This window comes from Entelurus aequoreus, linkage group LG20 (genome assembly GCF_033978785.1).
Source record: "Entelurus aequoreus isolate RoL-2023_Sb linkage group LG20, RoL_Eaeq_v1.1, whole genome shotgun sequence".
NCBI classification, from domain to species: Eukaryota; Metazoa; Chordata; class Actinopteri; order Syngnathiformes; family Syngnathidae; genus Entelurus; species Entelurus aequoreus.
Window position 1 is genome coordinate 28457132 of NC_084750.1, and position 15132 is coordinate 28472263.

General features: G+C 38.1%; 1 protein-coding gene across 4 annotated transcripts in view; it reads right to left on the reverse strand.

Moving 5' to 3' along the window:
- The window catches only part of atp8b2 (ATPase phospholipid transporting 8B2), a 117936-nt gene that overhangs the window by 101162 nt on the left and 1642 nt on the right, over positions 1–15132 (reverse strand). For 3 of the 4 annotated variants that reach the window (XR_009822184.1, XM_062029898.1, XM_062029899.1), the window contains exons 1-2: positions 12792–13090; positions 9370–9440 (exon numbers count right to left, since the gene is read on the reverse strand). Coding sequence is in view for 3 of the 4 variants with exons in the window: in XM_062029898.1 (XP_061885882.1) it covers positions 9370–9394 (25 nt within the window). In the remaining variant the exon portion in view is untranslated. Of the gene's footprint in view, positions 1–9369; positions 9441–12791; positions 13091–15132 lie in introns of those variants that run through there. The other variant, XM_062029897.1, reaches the window with a different exon arrangement.

Sequence of the window (15132 nt, forward strand, 5' to 3'; positions counted from 1 at the left end):
CTCTGTACACGGCATCTTTGTCTCTGGCGGGCCTTTCCACTGCGCCATCATCGTCTCCGGCGGGCCGTCCCTCAGCGCCGCAATCTTCGTTTCGGGTGGGCCGTCCCACGGCTCCGCAATCTTTTTCCCCAGCAAGCCGTGGGACGCCGCCGTCATTTGTGTCTGCAGCGGACCGTCCCACGGCGCCGCAATCTTTGTCTCCGGCGGGCCGTCCCACAGGCCCATTGTCGGTACTTGTCCTGGAGTCGCCTCTGCGACCTCCAGCTTGCCTGCCGCACAAGCGGCCATCAAACGCCCACATGCCTCCTCCTCATAAGCCAAGAGAGTGGTCGTTGCTTGGTCACCCGCCTCGCCAGATGCAGCGGCGTTCAACTCGTCCCCGCCACCTGGCTCTTCCACGCTGGCTGCGGGGGCACACGGCCTGGACTTTTGGCCAGACTTTTGAGGCAGGGGCGCAGTTTGGCAACTCCCCGCCATTCCTCCCTCCACCCTCCCGTGACTTTTAAACCCTGTTTTTTAAGGGGGGACGTCTAGAATCCGCCCCTAAAGGGGGGGGGGGTACTGTGACGATCTGTCACATTTACGTCTGGTTGTGTTTCCTGTTGCCTGTTTCCTGGTTCCTGTTTTCCCTGCATGTGCACTTACCAGTTGCACTTTTTTCTTTTTGACATTAGTCATGTTTTCCTGCGCTACGCCTGCCATCTCTGCATCTTGGGGTTCAAGACCAGCAGATCCTGAAAAGATCATCTATATGAGAGGAGCACTGTGTTGTTTTTAAGAAACTAGTGCAAACCTCCTAGGCAAAGATCTTTTACATGACATGATTTTGCTGTTGTTTTTTAAGAAACCAAGCGCAAAAATGCCAACTAAACAACATCTAAGTGACAAGAGTAAAGTGCTGTTTTTAGGAATGTGCTGTAAAAATCACTTGTCAAAGATCCTCTTTAGGAAAGGACCAAGCTGCCTTTTTTAAGGATAATAGAAAGCGACAAGCGATGAAAAATGGATGCATATATTTATATAAGAGTAGCACCGTGTTGATTAAAAAAAAATGTGCAAAAAACAAAATCAAAGATCTTCTACATGACAAGAGCGCTCTGTTGTTTTTATGAAGAAAGTGCAAAAATGCTAACCAAACTATGTCTATATGACAGGAAAAAAGTGCTGTTTTTAGGAATGTGCTGTAAAAACATCTGTCAAATATCCCCTATATGAAAGAAACCGCTGCCTTTTTCAAGGATTATAGGAGCGTGTGTGGTGCTGGTTTTAAGAACCTACTGCAAAAACACTAGTCAAAGATCTTCTATATGACAGGAGCACAAGCACTCTGTTGTTTTTACTGTAAGCATCTGGTGCAAAACCAAAAGTCAAAGAACATCTTAGTACCATGTTGTTTTTTTAAAAAAAAGCAAAAACCCTAGTCAAAGATCTTTTACATGACAGGAGCGCTCTGTTGTTTTTAAGAACCAAGTTCAAAAATGCTAACTAAACAACATCTTTATGACAGGAACAAAGAGATGTATTAGGAATGTGCAGCAAAATTATATTTAAAGATAATCTAAATGACAGGAAACACTGTAAAAACCGTTGTCAAAGGTCCCCTATATGAAAAGGACACACTGCCCTTCTTAAAGGCCTACTGAAACCCACTACTACCGACCACGCAGTCTGATAGTTTATATATCAATGATGAAATCTTAACATTGCAACACATGCCAATACGGCCGGGTTAACTTATAAGGTGCAATTTTAAATTCCCCGCGAAGTATCCGGCTGAAAACGTCTCGGTATGATGACATTTGCGCGTGACGTCACGGGTTGAAGCAGACATTTTGGAATAGCACGGTGGCCAGCTTAAGTCGTCTGTTTTCACCACATAATTCCACAGTATTCTGGACATCTGTGTTGGTGAATCTTTTGCAATTTGTTTAATGGACAATGAAGACAGCAAAGAAGAAAGCTGTAGGTGGGATCGGTGTATTAGCGGCTGGCTGCAGCAACACAACCAGGAGGACTTTGAGTTGGATAGCAGACGCGCTATCCGACGCTAGCCGCCGACCGCACCGATGATCGGGTGAAGTCCTTCGTCGCGCCGTCGATCGCTGGAACGCAGGTGAGCACGGGTGTTGATGAGCAGATGAGGGCTGGCGTAGGTGGAGAGCTAATGTTTTTAGCATAGCTCTGCCGAGGTCCCGTAGCTAAGTTAGCTTCAATGGCGTCATTAGCAACAGCATTGCTAGGCATTGCCAGGCTGGACAGCATTAACCGTGTGGTTACAGGTCCAGGGTTTGGTTCGGTGTCTCCTGATAGTAGAAGTAATAATAGTATTGTTGATCTTCTGTCTATCCTTCCAGTCAAATGGTTTATTTCTTTTGTTTCTATCTGCATTTGAGCCCGATGCTATCATGTTAGCTCCGAAGCTAAAGTGCTTCGCCAATGTATTGTCGTGCAGATAAAAGTCACTGTTAATGTCCATTTCGTGTTCTCGACTCTCATTTTCAAGAGGATATAGTATCCGAGGTGGTTTAAAACACAAATCCGTGATCCACAATAGAAAAAGGAGAAAATGTGGAATCCAATGAGCCCTTGTACCTAAGTTACGGTCAGAGCGAAAAAAGATAAACCCTGGCGTCCTGCACTGCACTCTAATCCTTCACTGTCACTTTCCTCATCCACGAATCTTTCATCCTCGCTCAAATTAATGGGGTAATCGTCGCTTTCTCGCTCCGAATCGCTCTCGCTGCTGGTGTAAACAATAAGCAGATGTGAGGAGCTCTTCAACCTGTGACGTCACGCTACTTCCGGTACAGGCAAGGCTTTTTTTATCAGCGACCAAAAGTTGCGAACTTTATCGTCGAAGTTCTCTACTAAATCATTTCAGCAAAAATATGGCAATATCGCGAAATGATCAAGTATAACACATAGAATGGATCTGCTATCCCCGTTTAAATAAGAAAATCTCATTTCAGTAGGCCTTTAAGGATAATGGTGTGGTGCTGGTGTTTTAAAACTGTAAACTGTAAAAACACAAAGATTGTCTATGTAAGAGGGGGCATCTGCTGTTTACAAGGATTTTTTGCAAAATTGCTAGTCAAATACACTCCAAGTTTGATATAACGCTGCCGAATATTACGCAATATTCTATAGAACGCGATCCTGTCATGGATCCTGAATTTTCACCCGTTTACATCGCGGTGTGGTGGCCGGTAGACTGGGGTGTAGGACTAGCTAATGAGCTAAATCCGTCATTCGTTTTAGCCAACTGATTGTAGCTTGTAGGTCGTTTAGGGCTGCTACAAACTGGGCTTGTTAGCTCAATACGGCTAACGCTAGTGTGGTAAATTATACCGTGTACCATTTTCTTATATGATTGGGAGCTAACATGTGTTTGTATTTAGTCACAGAATCCTTTAGAGGCTTATTATACTAAGGAAATATGCCCTTAGATAGCTTCAAAAGTGCACATGTCCATCACAAGCTCTCCAGAGAGTGGTGGCCCTTGCACCCAAGAAATTGGAATCCTACAGGAATGCAGGTTTGGATTTTAGGAGGAAGTGTAAAGACATTAGCAACATCTGGTAGGAAGCCCTCACAAGTAGGAGTAGAGGACAGGGGTCGGAGGTCACCCGACTCAAACTGATCAGAGGAAATAGATTTACTGGCCAAGCAACAAATTGGGCTTTGTCCAGACTGGCCGGCTCCAACGCTAAAGTTACAAAGAGTGGGGGTCTTTGTGTAAAAGGTATTTAAGGACAGTGGTCCGAGAGGACATCAGAAGAGTAATCAGGCCCGTACTCGTTGTCCTGGAAGCTGCAGTTCCAGTCTGAGGCTCGCTGAAACAAATAAAGCTTTTTGTTCGACGATTCCTCGTTGGCTCATCACCCATCACACGACCAACAAATATACAACATGTGTTTACAGTCTCTAAAGTTACAAAGTTACTCTGCTCTAACTGGCGGACACATATCTCTCTAGCCGGGACAAGGCATACTCATGTTTTTCTTTCACCGAGTCAAGTTCTTGCTGTGTTCGAAACAGGGGGCTTTGGACCGGGCGATCTTAGCTCCGCAAGCTTAGAAGCTCGCTAGTTGAGCCATTCTGTGACATGGGAGCACAATCCACCATTCACGTCACGTCTGGTTTGGGGATCATTTAATTGTATATACCGTATTTTTCGGAGTATAAGTCGCTCCGGAGTATAAGTCGCACCTGCCGAAAATGCATAATAAAGAAGGAAAAAAACATATATAAGTCGCATTTTTGGGGGAAATTTATTTGATAAAACCCAACACCAAGAATAGACATTTGAAAGGCAATTTAAAATAAATAAAGAATAGTGAACAACAGGCTGAATAAGTGTACGTTATATGAGGCATAAATAACCAACTGAGAATGTGCCTGGTATGTTAACGTAACATATTATGGTAAGAGTCATTCAAATAACTATAACATATAGAACACGCTATACGTTTACCAAACAATCTGTCACTCCTAATCGCTAAATCCGACAAAATCTTATACGTCTAGTCTCTTACGTGAATGAGCTAAATAATATGATTTGATATTTTACGGTAATGTGTTAATAATTTCACACATAAGTCGCTCCTGAGTATAAGCCGCTATGAAACTATGAAAAAAACTGCGACTTATAGTCCGAATACTACGGTAATCTTTCAATAAGAAAAGGGTACAAAAAAAGGATTTCTATGAATTGCATTCTCGGGAATAACGCGATCGGTATTTTATGGATTGCGTTACATCAAACGTTGAGTGTATTTTATTTATGACAGGGGAATTGTGTTGTTTTTAAGAGTGAGTGTGCTATAGGGTGATACGGTATACGGTATAGTACCGCGATACTAATTCATCATATTTGGTACTATACCACCTCTAAAAAGTACCGGTCCAACCACCCACCCCCAACCCCCGTCGTCGTGACGTCGGGTCATTGCTGGTTTACGAGCAGACGAGCATGTTCGGCAGCGCACAAACACGGAGTACTTACAAGCAGACGCAGTGTGCAGACAGAAAAGGGAGAATGGATGCATTTTGGCCTAAAAACTAATGATAAAGATGAAGCTATAACACTGAAACGCCCTCAGGAGGAGGTGCTTTAAGACATGGCTAGCTCATTACCGGCTTAAGTCCATCCGCAGTCAGCAGTGTTTTAGATACTTCTAAATCACTGAGTACGTTTCTTACAAGTATCATCCCTGCAGGACGAGGAATAGCTAAACATGCTTCACTACACACCGTAGCTCACCGGCGTCAAAATGTAAACAAACGCCATGGGTGGATCTACACCTAACATCCACTGTAATGATACCAAGTACAGAAGCGTATCTAGTCGATACTACTATAATTATATCGATATTTTTGGGCATCACAACATCTTTTTTTTTCTTTTTTTTTAATATATATTATGTTTATAAACTCCTGTAATGATCCTGTAACTACTTGGTATCGGATTGATACCCAAATGTGTGGTATCATCCAAAACTAATGTAAAGTATCCAAAAAACAGAAGAATAAGTGATTGTTACATTTTAACAGAAGTGTAGATAGAACATGTTAAAAGAGAAAGTAAGTAGATATTAACAGTAAATGAACAAGTAGATAAATCATTCATTTTCTACCACTTGTCCTTAATAGTATTGACAAAATAATAGAATGATAAATGACACAATATGTTACTGCATATGTCAGCAGACTAAATTAGGAGCCTTTGTATGTTCACTATTTTATTTAAGGACACAATTGCAATAATTAAAGCTGCAAGCAGCGATGGACGGGACCGACTTTGAGGGCTCATAAAATCCAAACCGGAGCAGTAATTACTCTTTCATCAACTTTTAATCAGAAGGGTTCCATCTCTCTCCTGTGCTAATTTGAAGCCGACGCGACAAACACGCTCAGAGGAGATAATGTTTGAATAAAGGTGACTATTTTTACTCAACTTTTGTTTTGAAGGGGGAATTGCAAACTTCCTGTTGATTTTTACTGGGGGTTGTCAGTGTATGAAATCTAGGTCTAAGTAAGACCTACATAGAGGGTTTTTGTTTCATGTCTCTACAACATTCCTACTGGGAGTTAGAGGCAGTTTTGTCTGTGTTTTCTTCCTAGGGGGCGCTAGAGCGCAATTTTGAGTTTTGGGGTTTGGTTTTTTGATTAGATCGCAATTTTCGCCAGTCCTGATGTGTGTGTCCAATTTGGTGAGTTTTGAAGCATGTTAAGGGGGTCAAATTACAGCTCAAAGAGGCGGCGGAATAATAATAAAACGCTAGAAATATTAAAGCTGCAAGCAGCGTTGGTCGGGTCCGCATTTTGGCAGGTGGTAGTCCTAGGTGTCCCAATACTTTTGTCCAGTGGTAGTCCTGAGTGAGACCTACATAGAGGTTTTTGTTTCATGTCTCTACGATATTCGTACTGGGAGTTAGAGGAAGTTGTGTCTGTGTCTTTTTCCTAGGTGCTGCGGCACAGTGGTTGTTTTCTTTGAAGGCTCGTAAAATCAAAACCGTAGCACTTATTAAAACGCTTTCGCCAACTTTTAATCAGAAGGGTTCAATCGCTCTCCTGTAGTAGTTTGAAGCCAAAACGACAAACGCGCTCAGAGGAGATAATGTTTGATGTTTGGTGACCGCTTTTTACAAAAATTTAGTTTTGAAGGGGGGATATCAAACTTCTTGTTGATTTTTGCTGAAGGATTTTAATCTATGAAATGTAGGTCTAAGTGAGACCTACGTAGAGGTTTTTGTTTCATGTCTCTAAAACGTTCCTACCGGAAGTTACAAGCAGTTTTGTCGGAGTTTTCCTCTGAGAAGCAGTTTTGTCTCTGTTTTATTCAAAAATTGCGCTAGAGCGCAATTTTGAGTTTTGGGGTTCGTTTTTTTTTAGATCGCAATTTCCACCAGTCCCAATGTGTGAAAATTTTATGGTGAGTTTTGAAGTATTTTAAGGGGGTCAAATTACAGCTCAAAGAGGCAAAAATGAGTGTTTTTAGTCATTTTTTGTGTTGAAGGGGAAATTGCCAACTTCCTGTTGGTTTTTGCCCGAGGATGTGAAATTATGAATTATAGGTCTAAGTGAGACCTACATACAGGTTTTTGTTTCATGTCTCTACAACCTTCCTAGTGGGAGTTACAGGCAGTTTGTTTTTGTTTTTTTCCTAGGGGGTGCTAGAGCGCAATTTTTATTTTTGGGGTTTGGTTTTTTTTTACTAAAGTGTGCTGTCCCAGTTTTTCTATGTGTGTATAAAATTTGGTGAGTTTTGAAGCATGTTAAGGGGGGCAAAGTAGTGCGCAAAGCTGCGGAATAATAATCAACCTTACAATTTCAATAGGTTCCTTTGTACCTGTACAAAGGACTCCCTGTGGGAGTCCTTTGTACAGGGTACATGCGAACCCTAATAATAGGGTCCTCTGTCCCAAAGGGACTCTGTCCCTAATAAACATATGTTTAATGGACCCTAAGATGAAAATAAAGCCAATAGTGCCATTTTTTGTGGTCCCCTTTATTTAGAAAAGTATCGAAAAGTACCGAAAACTATTCAAATACATTTTGGTACCGGTACCAGTACCAAAATATTGGTATGGGGACAACACTAGTGTGCTATCATATTCATGTCCCCACAAAGCAGTAATAACACACACTCAGACACACATAAAACACTGAAGTGCTGAAATGCGATGCCGACTGACGGGTCAGAGGTTAGAGGAAGGTGTACATTAGAGTGATCTGATGATGATGAGGCAGCACAGTCACAGCCAAGTCAGCCTGGCGCCTGCAAATTGATCAGCGTCTCCGTAGCAAGGACATAACAAACATAACTGTTATGTTGATATGACCTTGCCACTGCCTCCATATGTCATATAACATGGTAATATAACATATGTTTATACAGTATGTAAACACACACTGCCAGCAATGGCCATGCTATGTCATATCAGATATGTCTTCCACCAAAACACATAGATGTCGCCACATGTGCTATAACGTTACCATGGCAACCACAGGGCTCTTGTTGCGGATTGAGTTGCAGGACAGGGCCACCCGGCGCCATCTAAATGTACGTTCTAAGACACTTTGCATCAAACAAGCTACCGTCCTTGTTTGATGCTATCGATGCATAACACCATTCTACAAGCCCAGAAACCAGAGGAGTTGGCACGTTGTGCAAATCGTAAGTAAAAACCGAATATAATGATTTGCAAGTCCTTTTCAACCTATATTCAACTGAATAGACTGCAAAGACAAGACACCTAAAGTTCAAACTGGTAAACTTTGTTATTTTTTGCAAATATTAGCTCATTTGGAATTTGATGCCTGCAACATGTTTCAAAAAAGCTGGCACAAGTGGCAAAAAAGACTGAGAAAGTATGGAACATCCCACAGGTGAACAGGCTAATTGGGAAGAGGTGGGTGCCATGATTGGGTATAAAAGCCGCTTCCATGAAATGCTCATTCACAGACAGACAAGGATGGGGCGAGGGTCACCACTTTGTGAACAAATGTTTGAGCAAATTGTTTAAGAAGAACATTTCTCAACCAGCTATTGCAAGGAATTTAGGGATTTCACCATCTACGGTCCGTAATATCATCAAAAGATACAGAGAATCTGGAGAAATCACGGCACGTAGAAAACCAACATTGAATGCCCGTGACCTTCGATCCCTCAGGCGGTACTGCATCAAAAAGCGACATCAGTGTGTAAAGGATATCACCACATGGGCTCAGGAACACTTCAGAAAACCACTGTCATCTGTAAGTGCAAGTTAAAACTCTACTGTGCAAAGCCAAAGCCATTTATCAACAACAACCAGAAACGCCACCGGCCTTACTGGGCCCGAGCTCATCTAAGATGGGCTGGTGCAAAGTGGAAAAGTATTCTGTGGTCTGACAAGTCCACATTTCAATTTGTTTTTGGAAACTGTGGACGTTGTGTCTTCCGGACCAAAGAGGAAAGAACCATCCAGACTGTTATAGGCGCAAAGTGTAAAAGCCAGCATCTGTGATGGTATGGGGGTGTATTAGTGCCCAAGGCATGGGTAACTTACACATCTGTGCAGGCACCATTATTGCTGAAAGGTACATACAGGTTTTGGAGCAACATATGTTGCCATCCAAGCAACGTCTTTTTCATGGACGCCCCTGCTTATTTCAGCAAGATAACGCCAAGCCACATTCTGCACGTGTTACAACAGCGTGGCTTCGCAGTAAAAGAGTGTGGGTACTAGACTGGCCTACCTGTAGTCCAGACCTGTCTCCCATTGAAAATGTGTGGCCCATTATAAAGCGTAAAATACGACAACGGAGACCCGGACCATCGGGCTGCATGATACAAAAATGCTCATTTTATATCAGCATACTGACCTGCAGGAGACTTCTTGGTAAACATCTCCGCTCTGCTGCCACCTTCCTTCTGCTATGGGCCATGGGCCTGTCTGCAAGGAGAAGTCGTGTCAGTCACGCGACACGTCGCAAGTTCACGGGAGGACAGAGCGATGTGCTGGCTCCACTACACTTGACCTCGCCACGCATCTCAGCATCACAGGAGGCACTAACTGTTCCACAGACGAGCCTTTAATCAATACCTCTGAGGGAGGGAGAGGACGAACCGATCGGCTTTCAGCTCCGGTCTCAGCCCGTCACTTCATTTTATTTGGCCCTTGAAAGCCTGGAAATAATATGTATCAATAAAGTACTGGAACTCTTCTTACTAAATGTGTTCTTTCTTTCTATTTTGGGAGGAAACAAACATATGGACTCCATGTAATTGCAAATGATGTTAACTTAAATAGTGTCTAATTATGCAAACGTTTTGTTTAAACATTCCAACCATTTTTTTTTAAAGAGAAATAAATACTAATGATAATGATTTCAAAGCAAGTTATCCACCAAATTGTGCAATGTAAAAGTAGCAATAGATTTTGTGGTAAAATTGTGAAATTGACTGTGGTTTTTCCAGCATTTTTCTCGAAATGAAAAAAACAGTACTTTTTTTTTACTGTAATAAACTAGGGTGCCGTTTTGGCATTTACAGTAATACACCGAAAAATGTACAGTTGCAGATTTGTGGTAAAAAAAATTAAAAAAAAAAAAAAAAAATGGCAGCTCAGGTGCCAAAATTTTACTGTAAAATTGCAGTTTTTTTATTTACAGTAAAAAAACAAATGTAAATTTTACAATAAAATTCTGGCAACTGAGCAGCCAGCTTTATTTTTTTATGTATTTACTTATTTTTTTGACCTGCTCAGTGGTCTTGTGGTTAGAGTGGTAGGTCGTGAGTTCAAATCCCGGCCGAGTCATACCAAAGACTATAAAAATGGGACCCATTACCTCCCTGCTTGGCACTCAGCATCAAGGGTTGGGAATTGGGGGTTAAATCACCAAAATGATTCCCGAGTGCAGCCACCGCTGCTGCTCACTGTTCCCCTCACCTCCCAGGGGGTGAAACAAGCAATGCAGAGGGTAATTTCACCACACCTAGTGTGTGTGACTAACTTTAACTGAGCTGCCTTTTTTTAACCGTAAAACAGCAGTACTGTTTTTCCATTTATTTTGAGGTGAAATGATTGCAATTTACCATATATTTTTTACATTTAATTTCTAAAAATATCTTCTAATAAAATGCATTAAAAAAATTGTGTAATGATAGTATTCACTGTTAGAAGCAGTCCTCTGGGGCCAAACATAACTTCGATGTGGCCCTCAGTGTAGAGCCAACAAGTGTGGATGACACACAACACTTCAATTAAATGCAGCATACACTACTGTACATAGCAAATACACATCTACAATAAGTATTTAGAAATTACATAGTCCTCCCCGGTTTTTGAATCTATAACTATTTTTTTAAAAAGTTGAGTTTATTCAGTATTTTTATGAAAACAATTGTATTTTATACTGAATGGGCTGACATAAAAACATGAAATAACATTTATTATTTTTGTCGATGCCTCAAAATAAAAATGGGATTTTTTTTTTAAATAAATAAAATCACGCATAATAAAGGAACTGTAACACATATTTAGGTATTTAAAATAATAATAATGCATGAACAAAATAAAACGTGAAAATAAATACATAAAAATAATATAAATATTCAATGGTACATTCTCGCAATATTGAGGTCAGTAATTATTCATTCAAAAATGATAATTCCCAACAATAACATCATGATAAATACATTAAAATGGTTTAAGCAAATTACTACACATTTTAGTACATTTGCATATATTTACAATTTATTCATTGATTTTGTTTTTGTGTTACTATTTGTTTTGTTATTGTTTTTTTTTTAAAATTACAATATAGTATTGGAGATACTATTTTTCTTCTTCGAATTGTGTAGATAATGAATAGTTTTGGCTTGTTGTGCCCCCCAAAAATAAATAAAATACTGGTTCCAACATTATGTTCTGCAGCACATTCGAACAATATTTAATCCTAGTTTTCATAACTTCATTTGATATTTAGAATATTAGAAAAAAATATGTGTAAACATCCGTAAACTACAACCACAATCATAAATATATATAGTTAAGTTAAATTAAATGCAGCATATGCTACTGTATATAGAAAATACACATCTAGAATAAGTATTTAAAAATGACATAGTCCTCCTATTTAAAAAAGTTTAATTTATTCAGTATTTTTATGAAAACAATTGTATTTTATACTGAATAAGCTGACATAAAAACATGAAATTAAATATATGTTTTTAATAAATAAAATCATGCAAAATAAAGGAACTGTAACACATATTTAAGTGTTGGGGCGGTATAGCTCGGTTGGTAGAGTGGCCGTGCCAGCAACTTGAGGGTTCCAGGTTCGATCCCCGCTTCTGCCATCCTAGTCCCTGCCGTTGTGTCCTTGGGCAAGACACTTTACCCACCTGCTCCCAGTGCCCACCCACACTGGTTTAAAAATGTAACTTAGATATTGGGTTTCACAATGTAAAGCGCTTTGAGTCACTGGAGAAAAGCTCTATATAAATATAATTCACTTCACTTCACTTTAAGTCTTTAAGAAAATAATAATGCATAAACTAAATAAAACATGCAAATAAATAAATACAAATAGTTAAATATTCAATGGCTAAACATGGTACACTTTCGCAATATTGAGGTCAGTAATTATTCATTCAAAAATTATAATTCCCAACAATAACATCATGATAACTAAATTAAAATAAATACAAAGTTTTAAATAATAAGCAAATTACTACACATGTTGGTGCATTTGCATATATTATATATTTATTTATTTATTTTTATTTTTTTGCAAATGACAATATAGTATTGCATATACTATTTTTCTTCTTCAACTTGTGTAGATAATGAATAGTTTTGGCTTGTTGTGCCCCCCAAAAATAAATAAAATACTGGTTCCAACATTATGTTCTGCAGCACATTTAATCCGAGTGTTAATAACTTCATTTGATATTTAAAATATTAGAAACAAATATGTGTAAACATCTGTAAACTACAACCACAATTATAAATATATATATAGTTAAGTTCAAACTAAAATAAAAATTGAGCATTAGTATATTTGCAAAGACAACATTTTTACTTTTATTAGAAAGTAAAAATCACAAGTTAAATTGCTTGCATTTAGTGTCTCTGTAATTGCACTGATCATTTACACAACGACTACAAATACACTTTTGGTGTGCTTTACTATGACCTCATACATCCCTCCGTTGCTTACATTAGGGGAATTTGCACTTGATACATAATTAGGATTAATACATAATAAAGTCAATTAAAGCAAGTAGCAATTCAACATACCTCCTTAAAGTTGCAGGGAGTGAAAGTTTTCCAGCAGAGGCATCCTCGCTGCTCCTTCCTCAGTCTGAGGTCACCATGAGGCGTGTAGTTGTTGTGAGAAGATGCTGGAGGAAGATGTGAGGTCAACCTGCATGGAGGAGGAAAGGGAGGGAGGGAGGGAGGGAGGAGAGGGAGAGGTTGCATCCTTTGCCACCTTGCCTAAGAAACTTAAGCTTGCATATGATGAAATATTTCTGTGCATGTTTTATATACATCAGATACGTTGAAAATGTCACATAAAAAGGTCAGCTACATCTGAACTTAAAATAAGTAGCGCCCTCTACTGTTCTGAGTCACACCATTCTGTTCTATCAGCAGAATGAGAGCTGTACATTTTGAAAAGGACAAGGACAAAGATACGTTGTGCACTCTTGCAGAACCACTAATTCAATAGCGTGTATTCATGAACTTTCCTCCAGGGTTCAAACACCTCAAACCCAAGACCTTTGGCCTGCACTGGCAGGCAGAACATACAGAGGACGGCCCTGAATAAAGGTAAATAAAGGTAAAGGTGGCTTTACAAGTTTTGAAAAATTGTTAACAAAATGATTTAAATTTTTTGTGATTTTATTACATAATTATGGATAAATACCCATGTTTTTCATTCGTCATTTGATATATATATATATATATATATATATATATATATATATATACTGTATATATATATATATATATATATATATATATATATATATATATATATATATATATATATATATATATATATATATATATATATATATATACTACCGTTCAAAAGTTTGGGGTCACCCAAACAATTTTGTGGAATAGCCTTCATTTCTAAGAACAAGAATAGACTGTCGAGTTTCAGATGAAAGTTATCTTTTTCTGACCATTTTGAGCGTTTAATTGACCCCACAAATGTGATGCTCCAGAAACTCAATCTGCTCAAAGGAAGGTCAGTTTTGTAGCTTCTGTAATGAGCTAAACTGTTTTCAGATGTGTGAACATGATTGCACAAGGGTTTTCTAATCATCAATTAGCCTTCTGAGCCAATGAGCAAACACATTGTACCATTAGAACACTGGAGTGATAGTTGCTGGAAATGGGCCTCTATACACCTATGTAGATATTGCACCAAAAACCAGACATTTGCAGCTAGAATAGTCATTTACCACATTAGCAATGTATAGAGTGTATTTCTTTAAAGTTAAGACTAGTTTAAAGTTATCTTCATTGAAAAGTACAGTGCTTTTCCTTCAAAAAAAGGACATTTCAATGTGACCCCAAACTTTTGAACGGTAGTATATATATATATATATATATATATATATATATATATATATATATATATATATATATATATATATATATATATATATATATATATATATATATATATATATATATTTTTTTTTTTAATGATAAATAGAAATAGACCATTTACAATATTTCAGATGTTATCAATTATTTGCTTATATTTCCTTTTTTTTTAACTCATTCATACTGGGTTATAATTATTATTTATAAGTGTATAAAAACATTTTATTTAATAATTTAAGGCCACATATTATGAACACACACACATATATATATATATATATATATATATATATATATATATATATATATATATATATATATATATATATATATATATATATATATATATATATATATATATTTTTTTAAATTTTTAATGTATTTATTTATTTTTGTTTGTTTGTTTTATTAGTAATCAGTCCAACACAATAATACACAATAATACTATAATAATGCAATCCTAATTCCAAAATCAAACCCAGCCCAGCAACATTCAGAATAGCAATCAACAGAACAATTGAGGACACACAAACATGACTCAAAACAATCCAAAAGTAGTCAAACCAAAATGAATATCCACAACAGTATCAATATTAATAAGAATTCCAACACAGCAGTGATTAGAAATTCCTCATTGACATTATCATCACAGCCATTTATAAAAAATAAAATAAAAACATTTTAAAAAATGAAGTGTCACAGTGGCTTACACTTGCATCGCATGAAACGCCCACAAAAAAATAAAAATAATTAACAAATATGCATATATATTTAGTCTCCAGGTTGAAAAAAAAACAACTGAAAAATATATAACATGATTTGTAATAAAATGTCTTCATTTAGAAAAAATATTTTTTCAATTATTGAATATTTGTGTCAGCAATTGAAGAAAACATGTTTCTTACTTTAGTAGCCTTCAGGTGGGAGAGAAAATACTGCACAGTGCATTCGTAAAATACTCACAGCACTTCACTTTTTCCACATTTTGCTGTATCACCGCGTTATTCTAAAATGG